The sequence below is a fragment of the Benincasa hispida genome, chromosome 10 (assembly GCF_009727055.1).
Source record: "Benincasa hispida cultivar B227 chromosome 10, ASM972705v1, whole genome shotgun sequence".
NCBI classification, from domain to species: domain Eukaryota; kingdom Viridiplantae; phylum Streptophyta; class Magnoliopsida; order Cucurbitales; family Cucurbitaceae; genus Benincasa; species Benincasa hispida.
Window position 1 is genome coordinate 60,789,342 of NC_052358.1, and position 24,092 is coordinate 60,813,433.

Here is a 24,092-nt window from a genome sequence, read left to right on the forward strand (position 1 = left end):
CTTCATCCCTTGATTCAAGCTTGTTTTGAGTCTCACAACTCAATCTAGAGCACCAAAAGAATAGTCGAGAAGATCTTAAGGTGGTCTGCAACAAGATTTGGAGAAGATTGCAGCTGGGGAATAAGCTTTGAAGAAGTTCTACAAGAGGTATGTCATAAAACTCACTTGTTTTCTGCAAGAGCATGCTTTATATTTTGCCAAAATTAGTGAATTAGAATGCTTAAATGATCCTTGTGCTTCCGCTATTGTTGATACATTCCTACATTTACATCGTGTAGACTATGAAACTATCGTATAGGCTCTCTTGATCTATCGTATAAATTTTTTATTTTGTCGTGTAGATACTCATATGGAATGATAAAATCATATTTTATTTATTCCATATTGCCATAAACCAACTAACCACCCACCAAGGAGGTTAGAGAGATAAAGGGATTAATTATCCAAATAATTAATAATATAAATAAATATGATAACCAACTTATCATATTATATTTATAGTTTATAGTTTTAATATTGCATCATATACAATATAAACTATGGTTCTTTTTCTCTATTTTATGGCATTTAATATAAATTTAACAACCATGAATCTTATTTATGGAAAATATATTTGAATCTCATTCATAGAAAATATATTTGAATCACATTCAAATATTTATTCCTCCAATTAAACTATAATGTATCAAATACATTATGTCAATTATATCATATATAATTAAATCAATTTAATTATATCATATATAATTAAAATTTCTCTTATTAATTTGAACATTTCAAATTAACCCAAAAATTGATTCTCAACTAAATTCTTTTGAACTACCAAGGGGACCTTATGGACCTTTAGCTTGAAGGTCCAACGGTACGTCAATAATTAATTAAACTCTTTAATTACATTATCCACCATCTGTTGACTATCGACACTCCACTAAAGATCGACAGCTGCACTCCTCGCACTACAGATATATTTTTGTGTCCATCGAATATAACCAATCAATAGTATGATGCCCCTTCACAAATTACTCGTAAGTACAGTTGAGCCAAATTATCGTTTTGCTCATGTAGTTACTTCTAACTTCTTAAGTACCACTGATCCCTCTAATCAACAATAGATCATAGTTCCACTATGATTAAACCCCTCTCTGGCCAAGAGAGGGTGCGGTACTACATTGTTCAAGACCTGAAATCAGCCCTTAAGGGAGCAATTTATCTACTTACCCCTACTTCGAGGAATGAGTGAATTTCACCTTGTGTAATTGAGTTCCCAGCTCCCCAATCAGACAAATCCCCAAAATGGTTGGCTTGTTGAGTGAGCGATCTAGCCACTCTCACCCATACAAATCAAAGGACTACCCTCATAGGCAAAAGTTCACAACTTACTCAGGATTAAGATTATGTTACTTATGGTCATCCTAGTGAAATGAAAGTCTCTATTATGAACTGCATTATATAATGAGACTAAACATTTTGTGGTTCGGTCTTATACAAACTCCTTTATATAGAATATTCCTACTCGCATGTTTAATACATGAATGATCAGGATCAGATCATTTGTAGCATTTTACAACAATTGTAACACCTACAAAGCGGGTCATACTCATAGTGTCACAAGGATAAGGTACCCAGCCTTATCCATATACTACAAACCATTTAAGTCATCACTTAAATATGATCAACCTGTATGTCTCCATATACATGTTTAAATTACAACGATAACCTTGGATGATAGTTTATTGGTTTGTGGTTAATGCAACTAAAATATCATATATTTCATAGACAAAGTGAATAAAATACCAAATATTATTAATCACATATATGTTTGTTCATACAAGGTTTATAAATTATAGGACCCTACGAGATTTAGGGCATCAACCCCAACAACAAAGAGATTTAGGATATCAATCCCAATATATTGTATATACATCTCACTAACTAGAGTTTTAGTTCAAGTGGGAGCTTGTTGGGTTTTATGCCCTAAAACTCGTAGATAGTAAATGTAACATTTGATTGATCCTAAATAAAGTGTTATTAATGTTTATTACAATAAATAGTTATTATTTATCTTGTATTTGTCTTGCCTAAATAACCCTAATCCAATAAACTAATATCCTAGACTGTTGTATGAGTCTTGAACTATATGTGAAGACATATGGGGATCAGTGTTCAAGATATAGCCTAAAGGGCCTATAATATATGGATAAGACTGGGTACCTTATCCTGGTGACAATATAGATACGAACCATTTTGTATTTTGATACAAATATAATGATCGAACGCGTTCGTGTAGGAGACATGTGAGTGGGGCTATCCTATGCAATGAGTTTGCATAAGACTAAACCACGAAATAATAACCACTAGATATAACTCCGTCCAGTTCACCGACTCAATAAGCTTACCATTTTAGGAACATGGTCAAGTGGGAGTTGGGAACATAATTTCACGAGATGGAATTCACTCATTCCCGACTTTAGGATAAATAGATGAGTGTTCCTTTAAGTAATGTCTCTGGGACTTGAACAAAAGGCCCTACCCTCTCACTAGCCCGAGAGAGATTTCTGTTTATGATTAGACCATAAATAGGTTGTTCATTAGAGGAGCAGTGGTACTTAAGGATACAAAAGTAACCTAGGGGTAAAATAGTAATTTAACCCAGGTGGTATTACGGAAACTCGTGAAGGACTAACTTGCTATCATTGGTCTATATTCGTGGACATAAAAATATATCTGCAGTGAGAAGAATACAACTATGTGTCTTTAGTGGAGTGTACCCACAGTCAACAAATATTGTTTAATTTGGTTAATGAGTTTAGCTAATTAATCTTATATTGTTAGAGCTTCTGATCTGTAAGTCCATGAGATCCCATTCTTAGCTCGTAAAAGAAATTTAAGGTAACTATGCTTTGAATAGAGTTTGAAATGTTCAAATCACTTAGGGAAATAATATAAAGCATAATGATACATTATAATATAAAGTTTATATTTTAATTAAACTTTATAATATAAATTTAATTTTGAATATGATTCAACATTAATTTATGGGATAATTAAATATTTGAAGGAGTTCAAATATTAATGAATTGGATTCATATTAAAACTATAGGTTAAAATTAATGTGTCTTTGATGTGCATTAAAACTATAGCTTATGAGAGAAATACAATTAAATAAGATTCAAATGTAAGCCAAATTAAATATTTGATATTTAATTTGGAGATTATTTAATTGGAGAATTAAATAATTATTTAATTTAATTTAATTTAAATAATTGAATTAAAAATATAGAATATGTGAGAGATACTTTATTTAATATGATTTAAATAAAGTCATTAATTAATTAATTATTTATTTATTAATAATTAATTTAATTAATTTAGTTAATCAATCAGATAACTCCCACGTACGGGGAATTATCTAAAAACGTGGGTGATCCCATATTTCTCTCATTCTCTATCTGTATTGATCACAAAAATTTGTTTTATCACAGAAGAGAAATAGAAATTTTTCTATAGAACAGTTCTGTAAATATTTTACTCCTCTCAAACGAAAAATTCATTCTTCTCCTTTTTTTCCCAATTGAATTGGTTCCCACAAACCAAAATATATATATATATATATATATATCAAAGGTTTCTTAGATGATAGGAATGTTACTCTCTGGGTAGCATTCGCAAAATCCTAATTGGCAAATTGGATTTCTACATGGTTCTACAAAGGTAAAGGTTTCTTATCCCTTTTCTATGTATTTAATTTTAAGCATGCTTAACCTAGCTTCTAATTTTATAGTACGCTAAATTTTCTTTTTCCTTAGTCTCTGTATTATTTCTGAATTGCCTGGTGTATGGGTATTTTAGAAATCTCAAATTAATAATGAGTTTTGGTTCTGTGTTTTCCACTGCGTTAGGGCTTTCATCCATATATACAGTTCGACCATTAAATCTTTGTGTTATTTCTTTACTTGCGACAATAACTTTTGACATGCCTCCTTCATATTTTCTTTGTCTCTCATCTCATACACCACCATAACGAACTAAAATCCGAACATGTGTCATCCTTACTCAAAAGTCTTTAGTTCCTAAAAAAATTGATTTGAAGTTAGGCATTTCAAGTTGCAAGATAGTTGCGAGATAAAATCTAATACCTATAGAATTTCCTAAAACATGTGTAAAACCACCTTAAATCACCTAAAACAAGTATATAATTGATTTGGTAGTGGACATTTGATGTTTGGAAAATGTGATATGTTTGCAATATGTTGCGAGATTATTATTTTAAAAAAAAAAATAGTTACTATAACTCCCTAAAACATGTGTAAAAACCACCTCAAATCACCTAAAACAACTATATAATTTATTTGAGATTGGACATTTGAAATTTAGAAGATACAATATGCTTGCGGGATGTTGCGAGACGTTGCAAGATGATTAAAAAAAAGCAGCTACAAGAACTCCCTAAAATATTTGTAAAATCACCTTAAATCACCTAAAACAAGTATATAATATATTTGAGATTGGACAATTGAATTTTAGAAGATACGATATGTTTGCAAGATGATGCAAGATTTTAAAAAAATACTACAAAAACTCCCTAAAAGTTGTATAAAGCCACCTTAAATCACCTAAAACAAATATATAATTAATTTAGGATTGGATCTATTTATTTAAAAAATACAACATGTTTGCGAAATGTTGCGAGATAAAAAAATAAACTAAAAAAATTTGCTAAAACTTTGTAAAATTGCCCTAAATCACTTAAAACTATAAAATTAATTTGGGAATATACATTTCAAATTTAGAAATTTCACCAAGAGGAGAAGAAAATTTAACCTAACTCAACCCAATATCAACATAATAATAAGAGTAGAGAACAAAAAATATCACAAATATGAGAGAATGTTCTAAGAGTTGCTAAAAATAGTAGGGCATGGCAAGAAAGTTTGAGGAAGAGAAGTTAGTGAGAAGTTGGAGAAAAAAGAGAGAAAAAGTAGGAGAAGAAGACTAAAGTAACGTTTTCGAAGGAAATGAGGATAAAATGGATTTTTTCATTTAGGGGCAATTTCGACCTTTCCATACCTAAGTTGTCCCAAAACTCGACTTTTTAAAAAATGATCCCAAAAGTCTTTAACACACTAAAAAATGTTCTATTTTTGGCAATTCCCCAAAATTCATTCCTTCTCCTCTCGCGTCTCAAGAGTAAAACCGCCCTTTGATTTTATCTCCCTCTCAAATTATTTACTATTTTCTTTCATCACTCAAATGTATCAATATAAAGTAAATATGAGTACATATGGAGGTTAGTAATAAGCGTATATATAAAATTATATACTCGTCACAAGTGTATATATATATAGAGAGAGAGAGACATATATATGAAATATATATTAATAGTTGTTTACAGTGTAATTGAAGCATAAAATTTGCAACATTTTTATATAAAAATGAATGATGAAATCGATACAAAAAACGAATAGAATAATCTAAACAAATAAATAATCTGGATTAAAGAAGACAAACTTACTTATTTTTTTAATAATTGATTAGTGTGAGAATAAATCTAAACTTAAATTATGAAAAATCCTATAAAATAAAATGTAATTTAGGAAAGAAAGGGAAGTGAACACATGACTTTACTAATATGATAGAACTATATTTCACATGCTCATATAACTATATTTCCATGGCCAAATTTAAAATTTCAAAATATGATCTTTGTATACATTTCGGAAAGTTTGAATTTTGGGCACGTAACTATATTTTACATGGTCATATAACTATATATCACATGACTTTACTAGTACGGTATAACCATATTTCACATGTTCAAACAACTATATTTCCATGGTCATATTTAAAGGTTCAAAATGTGATCTTTGCATTGCATTTACATTTTGGGGCGGTTTGAATTGTGAGTATTTATCTTCTTTTCTTTTTTAATTTGAAAGTCATTTTATCTTATTTTCATATACCTTTTATTATTTTAGGTTATCGTTTTAATAAACATATCTAATATGATTTGCTTGGTTTTTTTTCTAATTATTTTTGGTCATCTTCTTCCCATTTCCGTCGCAGTCGCCCACCCCCTATCTGATGTCTTCGCCAGCGATCATAGATCACGAACGATGGATGGGGATATGCAACTTTACATTTTTTAGGGATAACTGTAGATATACCCAATTTGTAAATACATCATATTTATTGTTTATTCTTTTTTAATGTTTGGGACTCGGAGAAACTTTTTTTTTTTTCTTTCTAGAATTGGGAGTAATTTTGCCTTTCAGAATTACTAATTAATAATTAAAAATCATTTTTGCTATTATTTTAATTTACAAACTTTTTTGCTATTTTTACAAATGAAATTTTAAAATTTGTTATTCCTCGTAAATAATATAACATAGAGAATATTTATGGAGGATTTATACTAAATTCTAACTCAAATTTTTTTCTAGAATTTCAAACACACGATTAAGAGATTTCTTCGTTGAGCAAAAGGAAAATAGTGATGGTCAATTACAACGGCAACTTGTATTAAAATCTCTATTATTATCAAAGTGATCATTTTCAGAATAGTCTATCCTAATGATCTTATGTGAAAGAGAAACTTCAAAATAACTGTAATCACCATAGATAATCAGAGGATCTCTCTCGCCCTACTATTTATTTGGGAGAAAAAAGGGTGAAAATTCAACATCAATTTCCTGCAAATATTACTTTGATGATTAAAGTGTAATTCAACTCAATCAAAAGATCAAAAAGAGAACATTCCAAACCATCCTCAAGAAAATAGATTTAAAAGGGGCATTAAAAAAAAAAAAGTAAGAGTTTGCTTATCCTTATTTTTTGCGCCTGAGAGATCGAGTCTTGTAACCACACTTCGTTGGCTTCCCCCAGGGTGTGCGAGACCCCTTTCCATGGCTACCACTACTCTTGCTCTTACCCTCACCTCCTCCATGGGGATGATCCACCGGATTCATCGCCACTCCTCGAACCACCGGTCGTCGACCCAACCAACGGCTCTGCCCAGCCTTTCTCAGTTTCTTGGTTCCATGGCTTGGGTTAGACACCTGACCAATTGTTGCCCTGCACCTAGCATCAATCAACTTCTCTTCACGTGAAGGGAGTTTCACCAAGCAGTATCTTGACTTTGGCTCTGGTAGTTTTAATATCCTTGCAAATGTTCCTGCTGACCGCACGAGCTTCCCACCTTGACCTGGATTTATCTCGATATTGTGGATAATCGTACCAATGCGCATTGCAGAAAGCGGCATACAGCTTCCAATTTGTGAATTGATGTCGAGGGTAGCCATGTAATTTGTCATTCGTTCACGGAAAGTCCGACCGTATGTCCCAGCCATATCTGTGAAGAATAACGTAAAAGTATTCTTAACATAATAACCCTAGAAGAACTCTAATACATTAGGAAAATTATGACATAAGAAATAGATATTAAGATAAATTGATAAAATATCAAACCAAAAAGTTCACTAATATTTTACTTAAAGAAAGGCTCACTAATATTTTTCTTTTTCTAACAGAAGATAATTAAATTCAATTGAGGTTGAAGAAGGGCAATCAAGAATGATTTTCTAAGTGCTTTCTTAAGCACTTCGAAAATCATTCCAAACAAGCTCCAAGTTTTATAATAGACTACTTCGGCAGATATCAATAATTCATAGGTAAATTAAAATAAACAATAAAATATAGCTTTTACAAAATTAGTATGAGTCTTAACAAACTTAGCAAACGAGAACATATTTCAACCAATTGATTCATATGGGGAAAAAAGCTTCTAACTGCAAACTGTTGAATGAAATATAAAAAAAATATCATTCAGTAATCTTTGATCTGTCCAGGTTTCTTCATTCTTCAAGTGATCATGTAGCAAAAAAATAATGAAAAGAAGAAAAGAAAGGGATAATTATCACTCTTTAGTCTTTTCTGTTCCAGAAACAGGAGGGAGAGCCAAAGAAGAAAAGATATTGCAATTATATTCGTGAAATAAGAACCAAAGCCTGAAATGTTTCTATTGTTACACCGAAAAATTTGTGCGCGTTGGGAGATTGATTCAATGGAAAAGTTACTGCAATCAATCTTGTACATTGGTTGGGTTTAAGTTTGCAAACGGCTTAAGATTTTCTTATTGAAATTAGCCAGTTCTCAGAGAATTTTGCTTTGGTTTCTGTTAAATCAGTAGGTGAATGTAATGGAAATTAAAGATGTGTCTTGGCCTAGGGTTTGATTTGTTGAAATTGAAAATTTATGGTGAAAATACTGAACCTTAATCAGTTCAAGGATAAACATCATCTTTTTCCCTTATCACTGTCATGTGGTCATTTGAATAAACTTAACACAGTTGACGAAATTCTGTTGGAAATACCTAGCTTGGATGTTGAACAGCTAAGTTCAGCCAGTGTTTTTAGCAGGTGAAAAAAAACTTCCTTTATTTATTCACTGTGCTTACAGTGCAAGATTTGAGAACAGCTTTTTATAGTCTTTCATTTTGGCATGGGTGTTTAATAAAAGCGTAAGAATAGCTTTCAACTTATGCTTTTCGGAAGGGGGGAAAAAAGAAAAAAGAAAAAACTTTAAACTATGATGAAGAAATGTGGTCAAACTATTCTTTGGAGTAGTTGGTCTGAAAGTAACTAAAGAACCTTTGGGGAAAAAAAACAAAAAAAACCTCGCAAAGAGTTATACTTCCTTTTTGGTGTTCTCCGTCAAGTCCATTTTCTTTTCTTTTTTTTTTCTTTTTCTTTTCTTTTTTCTTTTTTATGAGAAACTGTCATAAATAATGTTATTATGGTATGAAATTACAAAAAAATGCAAGATGCCGTGTGAGATTACATAATAGTATTCTATTGTGAAATAAGAGATAATATTATAATCACAAAAAGATGGGGTGAGTTTACACAAAGTGAGAGCAATAAACAGAAGATCAAAGAAGCTTGTGAAATTTGCCTCTCTATCTTCAAAGACCCAATTGGTTCGTTCATTCCATATGAGCCATAAGTAGGCTTTGATAAAGAACGCCCACAAAATCCCCCTCTTTGCTTTGAATGGGTGGCCAATAAGAAGTGAATTCAGTAAAGTGAGAGGGTCATTTGGGGAGACCAAATGATAGTTGAAGTCCATTTTATTCTACGCTACTAATGCAATCAATTTTTTCTCTTTTTTGTAAGGCTCAATTAATTGTTCGTAGTGGCTACCGGCTAGGTTGTTATTGTTGTTCTTCCTTGGGGAGTCTTTTCTTGCTAGCTTTAACTTGGTGGGATCCTTTTACATTTTGGTTTTCAAACTTTTATTTGTATTGACTTAATCCTCTTACTTTTAATGATGTAATGGATAAGTTTTTGGGTAAAACATTTTATTAAAAATTTGATCAAAAATCAACTTCTGCATAAAATATGGACAATTAAATTAAAAGTGGTTCAATTACAAAAACATTTTAGTGACAGTGACTCAATGTTAAATATTGTAAGTTTAAGAAATGAAGGCTCTTATAAGGAGATCGTAAGACTTTGTTCAATGAAACCAGAACTCATCAATTCTTGGCCAAAACCCCCCTAAAAGATCTCATGGCTAAAAAGGCACCAGGTGTGCACCTCACAGAAAGAGGTGAAGCACAATCCTCTTGCTCAAGGGTGATGTGTGCCTAGTCATACTTTAAATCATTGAAAGAATCCAAAGCCATATTATGTCAAGTACTAAGCATCAATTTGTGTATAGCTTTCTGCTAAAAAAACATTAGACTAAGCATAAATCATGTCATATATATTGCCATCCACATTTACAATCATCATTATTATTATTTTCTAAGGACAGCATATTCGTACAAAAGACAATACAAAACAGAGACCAACCTAATGAAAGGAGACACCAAAAACAGAAAAAGTTACCGCACAAGCACAAGCTGTATATTGAAAGGATGAAGAATCTCTTAGGTGCCTTGTTTTGATCGATGGAAGATAATAGACCTAGGATTAAATATGTGTATAAGAAAAGGGGAGGAGTTGGAATCAAGAATAGCAAATTGTTAGAAGTTGTTTACATGTGGGCCCAAGATAATGTTATCGTTAGGACTCGTAAAATATTTCGAGTGTAGGGTTTGGATGGTTATCTTTTTGCTAAAATCCTTGTGAGAGACTGTATTTGGGAGAGAACGGGGGGCTCTTTAATTCTTCCCTTGGCAATTGCTCATATTGATAAAGAAATTCCAGCTCTTATCAGAAGAGATCAACGAAGTAAAGGTCCACTTTACAGGTTCTTTATTAATGAAATTTCTTGGGCGCAAGGTTAGTTGGCTAAGGTCCATGGAGCTGAATGAAGAGTGGTGTTATTTTAACAAAAAAGTAATAAAAATGATTTTTTTTAAAAAAAGGAAAGAACTAAAGAGGAAATAAAAGAGTGATGGCGATAGATAATTAATTTCAAGTTTTGATTTTGAGTTATTAGCATCCAAATTCAGCTGGTTCAGTTAGTTTGTATGAAAGGGTTTGGTAGGTTTGATGGTGAAAAAAAAAGACAGAAAAGAAAAAAGAAGGATCAGAAAAGAACGGAGAAGCATGGTCACCGATGATGGGATGTTCCCTTGAGTTTTTAAGGACTTAGGTTTCTGAGTTTCTAATTGTCTAGTGTAGCATATAGATGATTTCAGAGGATGTTGGCGCTGACTTTTTGCACAAGATGGTGAAGTAGTGCCATTAGAGTGAGCTTTGTTGACGATCTATGAGGAAGCAGACGGAAGGTACTGAATTTGAGGATCCATGGTGGGAAGCTAGATTGATTTTTTTTTTTTTTTTTTTTTTGATAAAATCAACAACTTTCATGGAGAAAAAATGAAAGAATACAAGGACGTACAAAACAACCCAACCCACAAAACAACCCTTCTACAAAGAGGGCTTCCAACGAAGTAAGATGTGTCCCTAAAGAGTAATAGCAAAAAACCTCAAATTGAAGACCACAAAGAAACATGAAACCTCGCAAGGGACCAAACCTCACTTGGGTCTCTATCCCTATCCCTGAACACTCTTGTTCCTTTCTCCCCAAATATCCCACACAACAGCACAAACTCCAGCAAACCACAAAAGCAGGATCTCACAGAAAAGTGGATAGAGGAGGAACTTCCCGATCGTCGTACAAATATCCCTCTGGCTAACTATCTACACCTCAAACTCTTGTAGGAAATAACTCCACACAGATCTCGCATACAAACAGTCCCACAGAATGTGATCCAAGTCTTCCTCAACAAAAAGGACCCATTAACGAAGTCCTCTTCCTAAAAAGCCATAGTGTTCACTCGACCCAACAACACTTGCCAGGTAAAGAACTTAACTTTCTTAGGAATCTTAATCCTCCGAACCACATCAAAGACCAACTCTCTAACATGGTGGGAAGCTAGATTCATTCTCGATTGATGATTCTTAAATTGGTGATTGTCTTCAAGCTTCAGGTAGAGATTGTCACAATATGAAGAATATTTTAGTAATTTTTACAAAGGAAATATATCTGGCCTTAGTTCTCGAGTGACTAAGGCTTATGAATGGGGTATGCATTATTATTCTTTTTGGTTGGAGATATTTCATTAGAACAATGAAATATACAAAAGAAAGGGGAAAGAACCAGCCGCTAAAGTTAAAATGAATTGTTACAAAAGAGATTTTTAAGCCCACGCCAAGCTGTAAAAATGAAGAGAAATCTATGTCTTTTCCTATATTAAAAAGAAGAAGGGGGGTGTGGATGGGGTTGTCCAAATAACTCCAGTCTTGTTTCAGAACAGGTGATTAATACTAAGAGAGAAGTTGCAGATTGAAGAGCAAGTGCAGAAAGTTAGAAACCTCTAAAGAATTTCCATGGTTTGCACACCACCACGAGATGGAGAGCTTAACACCACTACAAAAGAATCTGATGCATTTTGTTTATATCCTGCCCTTTAGTTAAATGTTTTAACCGAATCTTCATGTCTTTGTAGTCAGTTAATCGGTTATTCAAGTTCTTTTTTTATAATCTTGTCTTTCTTTAGTTACCGTCAGTAATATTAGGAGCTTAGGTTGTAAGAGGGTTAGTATTTAAACTCAACTCTTCACATCAATAATAAATCTTTGGAAACATATTTTTCAGACTTGAGTGTGTTCTCTCTCTGTGATACACCAGAATTGGTATCCGAGCCCTCAAATTTGGGACTCTATGGCCGGCAAGAATGCTGCTAATACCGGCAAAGGGAAGGACGTGGTTACCCACCTGTGCAAACCGAACCCCTATCTCCAAAATCATTAACTGTTCGATTGTTGGTAGTGGAAGAATCCTTGGGAGAAATGAAGAACAATATGGGTGAGATGAACGGAGCCATTAATAGGCTGTCGAGGCAGATGGAAGAGGTGTTGGCTACCTTTCCTCAACAACAAGACGGCAATAGAAGCGGAGGATGAAGAAGACCTATGCAAGAAGGAATTGGTAGACGACAAAAAGAAGAATCCGATAGTGAAACCGAATCTTCAACAAGGAGTCAAGTAGCTCCAAGAATTCAAGAAATTAATCAAGAAGTTCAAGAAACCAAGTCGTCAATATCCGAAGGTGAAGTCTATAGACCAATTCAACCTAGAAGACACAATTTTCGAAGGAATTATGATCATAAGAAGAAAGACCGCAAGATTACAAGATGAAGATTGATTTACCTACCTTCAGTGGCAAACTAGACCTCGAAGCTCATGATTGGATTAAGAGTATTCAAAGTAAAGCTGGTAATGTTCAAGTTAAAATCAGGTGCATCCGCATGGTGGGACCAAATTCAGATGAACTGTCGATTGATTAGAAAGGTCTCTATCAAGAGCTGGCCGAGGATGTTAAAAATGATGGAGAGATTTTTACCAGCCGACTATGAGCAAATCTTGTACCAGCAGTATTAGAAATGCAAACAGGGCAGTCGGAGTGTAGCTGATCGATCATGCAGAGGAGCTCCATCGCTTAAGTGCACTAACAAGAATCAATGAGACAGAAAACTACCAAATTGCCTGATTTGTTGATGGCCTCAAAGAAGACATCCAAGAACAAATGGATCTTCAGCCGATTAGCACTCTTCCAGTGGCAATTTCTATGGCTTACAAAATTAAAAGGTTATTTGAGGAATTTCCACAGCTTTTAGAAACACCTTCAACCCTACCCCCATTGAGAGAAATCCAACACAATATTGACCTTATTCCCGGTTCTATTTTACCAAACCTTCCACAATGTAGGATGAGCCCCAACGAATACAAAATTCTACAAGAACAAGTGCAAGAATTGCTTGAGAAAGGCCATATAAGGCCAAGCTTAAGTCCTTGTGTAACACCCTCACCTCACCAGGATTTCTTAAGGAATAGGAAGTAGCTTAAAGTGCAAGCTTGAAGGGAAAAGTTTTGCTAAACTATGCTTTAGAAGAGGGAAATTGTCCAAGTATAGTAGCTAAGAGCCATTCAATGGCTAAAGTGTTGGCCGTGGAAATGGTGGCCAAGCGTGGAAGTAGCTTAGGCGTTGAAGGGCCAAGCATCGAGTAAATACTAGGCAAGCATCGGGTAAGCACTAAGTGAGCATCGAGTAAAAGTCATGCATTCGTGCATCGAGTGTATGTGAGCGAGAAAGGGATCAGGCATCGAGTTGACCATCGAGTATGATCAAGTAATTACCAAAATGTCATCGAGTAAATGCCATCGTGCATCGAGTAAAGGCCAGATCGTGCATCGAGGAAAGGCTATGTGTGATCAAGGAAAGGCCATCATGCATCGAGTAAAGGTCATCATCGTGCATCGAGTAAAGGTCAGGCGCGAGCAAGGAAGCGCTCGGTTGCGCGCAAGGCACTGAACGCAGGGCCGTTGGGCATGCATTGAGGCGTGTGACTAAGGGGCTAGACAATGTGATGAGGTTGAAAGCTGTGCGATAGGACCAAGTTGATGCGTGCAACTAGGTAAGGTGAGCGTTGGTGCAAAGGCATGCGTTGAGTATATGTGATGCCTAGAAGCAAAAGCCACCGCAAGGGAAAATAGAGGTTGGATTTAGACTAAGTGATGGCAAATTGAACGCATGAAGGAAGTTAGACGCATAAAGTGACTATGAGGCAACCATGCGCTTAACATATACATTGGTTGAAGAAGTATGCATCAACCATGAGATTAACCATTGGAAGAAGAGTATGGCCAATGGACTATGCGTTGAGAGGTAAATTGGATGCAAGGTGGGGCATGGCAAAGGCTCATGGTGGACGCAAAGTGTTGGCCAAGGCATTTGAGGCTAAGTGTGGAGTAGCCGAGCCTTGCTAAGCGTGGATGGGAGCCATGCTATGCGTTGATAAGCTTTGCCATGCGTTGATGGTGTGCTATGCATTGATGTTGAAGGGTAAAGACACGCGGCGAAGCTTGATCATGTGCCAAGGTCAGTTGAGGTTAGTTGGTCACATAAGGAGGCCATGCGAAAAGGCCATGCAATGACTAGCTCATTCGAGGTTAGAAAGGACTTCACGGGCGCATATGGCAAGGTTGGCTAGGCGTGGAGTTGGTGTTATAGGTGGCATGCGATGGTCATGGTCCTAGTTGAACGCATGCGCCTAGGGTGAAGCCATACGAGGAGAAGAGTATGCGGCCAAGTAAGGGCTTGCAATGACTTGAGGTTAGTATGGCGCAAAGAGAGCCACGCGATGGTCAAGCCATGCGATCAAGTGGGCATGCAACCATTTGATAAGGCTATGCATTGACAAGAGGAGACTTGGAGAGTAACAACTCATCCGGACATGTGGCTAAACCAAGTGAAGTTGAGCTTAACCTAGGAGGAGGTGGCTGCACAATAGGACATGCAAAGAAGACTATATGAGTTGGACAAGGCTTGAGGAAGACAACTCAAAATCATGTTAGCAGGAGGTGGAAAGTGGTAAGTGTTGGACATTGCATGGAGATGACAACTTAGATCTTCATGCAATATAAGTGTCAAGTGTTTGGGAGCTTGAGGATGATGCAGATGATCTCCTAAAGGCCTATAAATAGCACCTTGAGGCTTTACTTCAGCTCACAACACAAATTCCGTTAGAAAGAGTGATTGAGGGCAAGTTTGGAGAAAGTCTTGCGTTGATCAAGAAGACAAAAGGTGCAAGTATTGTTCGGGCATTAAGGGCAGACTGTAACACCAAGTTCAAACAAGGAGTTCTCCCAAACTACTCGTGCAAATCAGGTGATTCTTGAGCCAAAATCTCATAAATTGAAAGTTTCTGTATGAGGGCTGTGATAAGGAAATTCTAAGTTAAGGGCTGTCAAAATTGAAGGAAACTGAGAGGTGTTCACAGAATCGGGGACAGCAGGGCAAGGTGGAGGAATCTTGAGATTAAGAGCTCTTGCATTGGAATTTGATGCCCAAATTTTAAGGTAAGTAAGTTAGGACATTTCTAAACATATTTGTAGAAGGAAATGTCGAAATAAGGTCTGGAATAATGAGTAATCTGAGATTCAAATGAATCTGGAATTAGGGTTCAAAAAGGAAACCATGAAACTTGGAAAGAGAGAAAAGTTCCAACAAAACACGGTGAGTGGTTCTCATTTAAGACTTTTAGCATATTTATTTTAAAACTATATGCTATTATCATGAACGAATAGTCAGAACATATGGCTGGGATGGTCAGGGGGTCAACGGACCTAGCTTCTAAGCCCGAGACAAAATCTCACGAGATGGTCAGAGGCCATGAGGCCTAGTTCCTAAACCTGTGGAAGGAACCTCGTATGGGATGGTCAGAGAGCCGATGGGCCTAGCTTCTGAGCCCATAAGAGGGGAATCTGTGTGCACATAGGAGATTAAGCAATTATGATGAGTAATAGTTTTAACTATCTACCGTGTGTGTAGGTAGGGTTGAGAACAGATTCGTTCAAGACTAAGGTTCGCGTGTTGACCTTGTAATGTGTTATGCGTTTATTGCTATAAGTTGAAAGAGACTTGTTAAGCTGTTACCACTCACTGGGCTTAAAAGCTCACGTTTTTCTCTAATGTCTTCCTTGCAAGTAGCAGAAGAGTTCAGGTTGCTACGAGAAGTCGAGGTCTGCCACGAGTTAGAATGTTGCTAGATTAAGTTTGTAGCTGGGGTGGGACTATTGTTGTAAAATTTATCAAACTTATATAAACTAGTTTCCAAAATGAGTTACGCTTCCAATTGTTTTCTTAAATACCACTGCAAGTTTATTGGTTTAAAACGAGCTACTAAGTTGAGCAATAGCTATAGTGAAAGGGTGGTATCTGTTGTCCTCATGCCTCCTTTTGGGTTCGAGAGGTGAACTCGGGAAGGGGTGTGACACCTTGTGTTGTCCCTGTTCTCCTAACACCCAAAAAATATGAGACATGGCGCATGTGCATGGATAAAATACCATTTTCCAATCCATAGGATTCCGGATCTTCTAGACCAACTAGGAGGAGCCAAAATATTTTCAAAAGTAGACTTAAGAAATGGCTATCACCAAATTAGAATCTGGTTGGGTGATGAGTGAAAAATGGCCTTCAAAACCGACGAGGGATTATTTGAATGGTTAGTTATGTCATTTGGCCTCTCCAATGCCCCTAGCACCTTCATGAGACTCATGACACAGGTTCTACACCCTTTCCTTAACAAATTCCTAGTTGTTTACTTTGATGATATCCTAATATATAGTAAGACTCCCGAAGAACATATGTCCCATTTACATGCCCTATTCAAAACTCTGGTTGATAACCATTTGTATGTTAATATTAAAAAATGTTCTTAGTCAAAGAGATAAACTTTTTAGGCTTTGTCATCAATGAATTTGGGATATCGGTAGACCCAATTAAAGTTCAAGCTATTAAAGATTGGCCTCTTCCAAAAACCGTTCGAGATACCCAAAGTTATAGAAAAATCATAAAAAAACTTTAGCTCCCTAGCAGCCCCCCTTACAAAATGTCTGAAAAGGGGAAAGTTCCTATGAACTAGCTCACAAACAAATAGCTTCTCAAATTTAAAGGACAAACTTAGCAATGCCCCTGTCCTTACCCTTCCAGACTTCTCTGGACCCTTTGAGGTTGCCGTAGATGCTTCTAGCTATGACATTGGAGCCTTACGATCACAAAGCAACCATCCCACGAGTTCTTTAGTGAAAAATTAAGTGAAGCCCAACAAAAATGGAGCACCTATGAACAAGAGTTTTATTCATTGGTAAGAGCACTAGAGGTTTGGGAACACTATCTTTTAGGACATGAATTCATATTATTCTCGGGTCATTTCTCCCTAAAATTTTTGCAAACACAAAAAACAATCAATAGAATGCATGCACATGGCTATCTTTATTTAAAAATTTGATTTTGTAATCAAACATAAGACTGGTAGTACTAATGTTGTAGCTGATGCCTTAAGTAGGAAGGTCCACTTACCAACCATACTCAAAAGTAATATTGTGGCATATGATTCTCCTTCCAATTTATATAAGAATGACCCTACTTTTGATAAATAAGATCCATGTGTGTTAATCATGTTAATTGTAATGATTTTCATCTAACAATTTTCTTTTCTAAGAATAATCTACTTTGCATACCTAAAACTTATCTTCGAGAGTCTTTGATCAATTAATTGCATAGCAATGAATTAACAAGACATTTTGGAAAGGATAAGACCTTGCAGCTCCTAAATGACAGATTTTATTGGCCACAACTTCGCAAAGATGTAACAAAATCCATCAAATACTGTTTCACATGTCAAACAGCCAAAAAGGATAACAGCAAAATACAGGTTTATACACTCCTTTACCCATTCCTGAAAGCATTTAGGAGGACCCATACCCATCAATGGATTTCATTTTAGGACTCCCAAAAACTTAAAGAGGTCTGTTTTAGTTGTTGTTGATAGATTTAGCAAAATGTCTCATTTTCTTCCATGTCATAAAACATTGAATGTTGTATACATTGCTAATCTATTTTTTGAAGAAATTGTTCGCTTACACGGTGTTCCCAAGTCTATCGTTTCAGATAGGGATGTGAAATTCTTAAGCTACTTTTGGAAAACATTATGGAAGAAGTTCAACACAAACCTGAAATTCAGCACAACAAATCATCCCCAAACTGATGGTCAAACAGAAGTCACTAACAAAATCCTTGGAAATCCTATTTGTTGCATTGGAGGAGACAAACCCAAGCAATGGGACCTTGTCTTAGCTCAAGCAGAGTTCGCATAAACCGTATGAAAAACAGATCTACAGGGGAGTCACCACTTGAAATAGTATATACCAAACTTTCTAGATTAACTGTCGATCTTACTAATTTACCTTCCGCTATTAATCTTAGCTTAGAAGTGGAATCTATGGTAGAAAGGATAGCTAAATTACACGTGGAAGTGACTAAACACTTAGAGAAGATGAATAAAAAATACAAGACAAAAGCCAACAAGCATAGAAGATTGAAAGAATCCAAAGAAGAAGACTTAGTAATGATTCACCTCCACAAAAATCGATTCCCTATAGGCACCTACAACAAGCTTCAACCAAGGAAGCTAGGTCATTTTCGAGTACTAAGGAAATAGGGAGATAATGCCTACAAAATTGAACTACCAAAGGATTTACATATCAGCCCTATATTCAATATAGTCGACTTGCCAGAATACTTTCAACCAGATCAGCTATCTCTTTCAGCTTAAACTCGAGGACGAGTTTCTTTCACTTCCACGAAGGGAATTTGATGTATTCTAAAATATTCTCATAGCTGTAGTTTATATCCTGCCCTTTAGTTAAATGTTTTATCCGAATCTCGATGTCATTGTAGTTAGTTAATCGGTTATTCAAGTTCTTGTTTTTATAATGTCTTTTTTTAGTTACCGTTGGTAACCATTAGGAGCTTAGGTTGTAAGAGAGTGAGTATTTAAACTCAACTCTTCACATCAATAATACATCTTTGAAAGCATATTTTTCAGACTTGAGTGTGTTCTCTCTCTGTGATACACCAGAATCAAAGTGAGCAAGTGAAGAAAAGTTATTATTAACAAGAGGTGGGCTTATTATTAACAATTGGAAGGCCCTTCTTTTGTAGTTCTTTGGGCAGAGGTTTCCACTGTCCCTAGACTGTTATATTCCACCGTTTGACAGTATGTCTAGTTTCTTATTTAAAAAGAGAAAAATAAGCGTAAATGTAAACAGGTTTTAAAGGTTTCAGCTAGAAGATAACACTGCTCAGCTTCAAAGACATGGTTATCCTTATTTACTAGTTCACTGTAGTTTGCGATTACTTTGGCTATGAGGCAGCCGCTCGGTTAGGAGGTGTCTCAATCTTTTCAGCGGTTCAGTTACAAGATGTTGCTGTGGAAATTGAAGCTTGCTAATCCTTTTCCTGGTTTGTTTGAATTGTATTGATCTCAATCGGTCTGTTGGATGGATTTGAGTTTTTTTGTAAGTTTCCAGCTCTAGATTGGTTAGTGATTTGCTCCTTCTGAGAAGTTTGTACAACTTTGAAAGTTTTCAATTTATCAGAGAGAATTTTCTTTTTCCTTGAAAGATAACAAAAACTACACAAAAAGTACTCTAAATTACAGTTGTCCTTTTCTTTATATAGCCAAGTTACCACCTGGGATGTTGCTTCCCTGGCACATGGAACATTCTAAAAGCCCTTTCCCAGTAATAATAGTCAAAAGGTTCCCATTATCAACCAATGGAAAAAACAAATAGATGTTTTAACTCAAGGATATACCCATTCTTTGAAGATGAAATCGTTAATTGATTAGAACCACTCAATCAATCAATAAACCCCCTTGAAGATAGGAATTACTAAGAAAGCTGTAAATACAAAAAAGAAGAAAAAGAATATGTAAGCAGAGCACTACACCAGAGATTCAATACTTAGGACATAACCAATGAAGAAAGTAACAAAACCAAAAATGTACATTAGCATTCTGCGTTCCAGGGAACAAAAAGGTAGCAACCTTTGAACTCGAAATCAAAAGATAAAGAAAGTAAACAGAAAGAAAGGCGTAGAAATGAAGATGACATAAAGGAAAACGGGAAGAGGGACTTGCCAGAAACTAAAAGGTCGGAGGTAGGTTCCTTAATGATTGGAGATGAAACTGGCCTTCTGGAAGAGAACCTCCTGAGGCCCCGGAGAGCAACCGCGGGCGCGGATCTCATAGCCATGATCCTTCCGATTGAAGCAGTGCAAAAGGGAATGATTTCAGGTAATTGTGTTTCTTCATAGAATCCAAATTAAATGTAAGATTATTGAAATTACAGTTGCAGCAAGAAAAACCCATTATAGATAATGGAATGAAGAAATGAAAGAGAAAGAAGATAAGAGAATATTACCTGAAAGAAGATGTTGATGTGATGAGAAGGAAGCAAAGAGAACTACGGCGGCCGGCGAGGGTTTTATGGCTTTCGGCTGCTAATGCTCCCCGGATCCAGTGACGAAGAGGAAGTATACGACTCTGAATCAATGTCACATCGGGTTGGTCCGGTTTTTACTAAACCGGAAATGGAACCGATTTGCCAATAATCGAACCGATGTTTAATATTAAATAGGGCCGCCATAGGGTTTTATGGCTTTCGGCTGCTAATGCTCCCCGGATCCAGGGACGAAGAGGAAGTATACGACTCTGAATCAATGTCACATCGGGTTGGTCCGGTTTTTACTAAAGCGGAAATGGAACCGATTTTTTTTCCAATAATCGAACCGATGTTTAATATTAAATAGGTTTAAATATTACTTAAGACCTTGTAATTTTAGTGTTAGTTCATTTCGGTTCCTCGACTTCTAAAATATTCATTTTGATCTTGTACTTTCAATTTTTGTTCATTTATGCCTGTTCACATGAGGTTTCTGGAGAAACGTATTTCGTGAAGTTGAACTTAAGTTGGTGTTGATGTTGAGATTGATTTGATGCGATATGGTTCGATCTCTAGTACTTGATCCTATGATTCTCCCTCGGTTTGAAGAAAAAAAGTACCGAACGTTCAGTAGAAGTCTGTAGATTCGTGTCTTCTGTCTTCTAGGAGTGCAGCTTATAAATTCTTTCTGGACTCTCTGAATGTAGAATTGCTGACCCTTGGAATGAGAAGAGCTCTTCTATTTATAAAGCTCTCTTGATGCCTCATGGACTTGGGTCTGACTTTTTAGGCCCTATTAATTGGACTTGGGTCTGACCTTTGGGCCCAATTAATTGGGTTTGGGTCCATTTTGACATTTTAGGCTCAAATTAAGAACATGAGCAGGCATAAGCGCTTGACTGATAAGTTCTTAAACAATGTTGGATTGCGTTGATAAAATATGTTAATTTGCGTCCATTAAGCATCAATTTCATAATATTGCGGTCGCATGCGTTCAACGCATTAGAACAGTTGATTTTTGTATTTTTGTGCAGAATATGCATTGACACAATGCAAGAATTGCGATCATGGGAAATCATTGGTCGAGCGCAACTTCACCGCAAGACTTTGCGATGATTATGTTCGCAAACATTCACCCGAGAAGGATCACTGCAACTTGGTCAGCGCAACATGGTGAACGCATCTGGGTGAAAGGCTAATCAATCGTGATGGGACAGAAAGCTGATGACAGTCAAATCCAAATTAAGTTGACAGCCGATAACGGTCACAAAGTACATTCAGCTTTTCGGTGACAATTATTCGGCGCATCAGTCAGGAATTAAAGTCGTCCCATCTGTACAACCATGAGAGAGAAGCCGCTTTTCACCATGAACGCTCTATAAATACCAAGGGAAATCTTTAGAAAAGGGGTTAACGAGTTGATCAGTTCAACATTCTTTAGTTCATACATCTTTGTTCTTAGCTTTCTTTCATTTTAAGGCGGAAGCGAGGAAGGAGGTTGTGCCGGCAGATCGTTCTGATAAGCTTGGGAGAGCACCAGAAGCTTCAAGGGCAGAGAGAGGGCCGACACCTGCGGGAGCAGGAACATCTTTAGAACCAAATAGAGATTTCAGTGTAAAAGCCTCGGTCAGCAAGGAATTGCTACTAGGCTCTCTACCTCTAACTTCCATTGTTATTTTGTACTTAAAATCATTTATAAAAATGGAATTTTCTTCTCTATATCTGTTCGCTCTCTATTATTTATGCATGAGTAGCCAAATCAGTTGAATGGGTTGAGAAACATTTAGCTAGCACAACTAGGGAATCTTCATTCTTTGCGATTATCTTGTATTATCTATGCTTCATTCGTCCATTAGAGATACTCGGGAGGGTATTCTAAGGACATGATCTAGACTTGGAAAGGTCAGATTAGAATCTAAGCTCGGAAGAGCCAAATTATAACGCATAATCGAGAGATAGAAGCTTAAGAATGAGCACTATTTGTTATTAACGCATCACATGCATCCTAGAGATAGGATATGATTGTATGCGGTCACCTTGCTTTCATGCATTTTGCATCATCACATAGGACAATAGTAGAGACTTAGAAATAAGCTCTATGGACACTTTTGCATTCAACACATGCATCCTAGATTTAGGAACATTGCATTTGCATTGGAAAATAACTTGCGGTGTATGATGGAGAAAATGTTGTATGATGAGAGTAGTGTTTTTGCTAAACGAAAAGCACTACTTGACCGCGACTCTCGAGCCTTACAAGAAGAGGAGGAAATATTAGCCAGGTGGGAGGCCATCAGGGCCAAACATGCCGAAATATCCCAGCTTATTTCTGAGAGCGAAAGCCTTTTGACACGGCATAAGCTTGAGGCCTCGGAGATGCAAGGGGCGATAAATGAGATCGAGACCACCTCAATCCTTTCTGATAAAGATGTCAAAGCTTTGGATGTCCTACGTCAGATGTTAGAAGTCATGCAGAAGGAGCTGGGGAGCTACCACTGGGTACTTTGACTTGATGTCGCTTGTCTTATTGGATTAGACGTACATCAGTAGGCAGTGGCCTAGGAGTTGTTTTTTTCTTGTTTCTTTCCTTTAGTTACTAGATTCGACTATTGTAGTGTTGGAATCTCTCATATGGAAGTTTTTTTTTTTTTTTTTTTATTTCCTCAGTGATGTTCTCCGGCGCCTTATAGCCTTAAATTTATGCTTCTTTTAATTGTTTATTTATCTATTTATTTAATTTAATTTTTTTACCCTGGACTCATGTGCATACATATATATATATATATTTTGATCACGTGACTAAACTTAAATTTCTTTAAGTTGCCTATGTACCCTTTATAATGACAGGAATTAAGTTGTAACATAGTTCGTAAATAAAATTCTTTTTTTTTTTTTTTTTTTTTTTTTTTTTTTACATTTGTTAAGCGTAAAACTTATTGAGAAACTTGTCGTTGATTGGGTCGATTCTTAGTTCATCTTGATCAATTTATCTTGTATGCTTCGTTTGTGTAGACTTCTTTGACGACGTAGGGCCATCCCATTTAGGTGTAAACTTATTCCCCGTATGTCTTGTCGTGATGATTGGTCTTCTTACGGCGAGCACTAGATCACAACTTGAAAATATCGAGGCTTTACATGTTTATCAAAGCTCACACTTGGTAACATTCCAACGCTTGTTGAGCTCTAATCATTTTTTATCCAATGCTTCCAACTCTTTGGAAACGCAGTTTGGCATTGTCCTCTGTAGTCAACCCTCTTGCACTGGCATTCTTATCGATGGAATTTCTCTTTCCAAAGGAAGGACAACTTCTACCCCCTAAACGAGAGAGTATGGGGCGACTCCTGTAGGGGTACGGTGAGTGGTGCGATAAGCCCACAATACTTCACCGATCTTTTTTTGCCAATCTCTCTTTGACTTGGAGACAATTTTCTTCAACAGATTGCATAATGTCTTGTTGAATGCCTCTGTCAACCCATTTGCTGTGGCGTTATATATGATGACTTGTACTGCTTGAATTTGAATTTTTCACACAACTTGTCCATCAAACTATTAAAGAATGTCTCCGTTATCCTCACGATTCGATGGGGAATACCATATCGATAAATGATGTGAGTGCGGATAAAGTCCACCACATTTTCTTCTTAACTTCCTTAATGCGACAGCCTCAACCATCTTGAAAAGTAATCAGTGGCTGCGAGGATATAAGAGTGCCCTGATAATGACTTAGGTGTTATAGGACCGACCAAATCAAGCCCCCATGCTTCGAAAGGCCACGAGGCTATAGCCAAATG

At 36.1% G+C, this 24,092-nt stretch overlaps 1 protein-coding gene across 1 annotated transcript; it reads right to left on the reverse strand.

Moving 5' to 3' along the window:
* Positions 1 to 6,619: 6,619 nt before the first annotated feature.
* Positions 6,620 to 20,432, reverse strand: LOC120088807 (60S ribosomal protein L2, mitochondrial). The gene is made up of 3 exons (XM_039046245.1): positions 20,280 to 20,432; positions 19,997 to 20,115; positions 6,620 to 7,348 (listed from the first exon to the last, which is right to left on the reverse strand). The coding sequence occupies exons 2-3, from the start codon at positions 20,109 to 20,111 to the stop codon at positions 6,825 to 6,827; spliced, it is 639 nt and encodes a 212-aa protein (XP_038902173.1). The 5' UTR covers positions 20,112 to 20,115; positions 20,280 to 20,432; the 3' UTR covers positions 6,620 to 6,824.
* Positions 20,433 to 24,092: the final 3,660 nt, after the last annotated feature.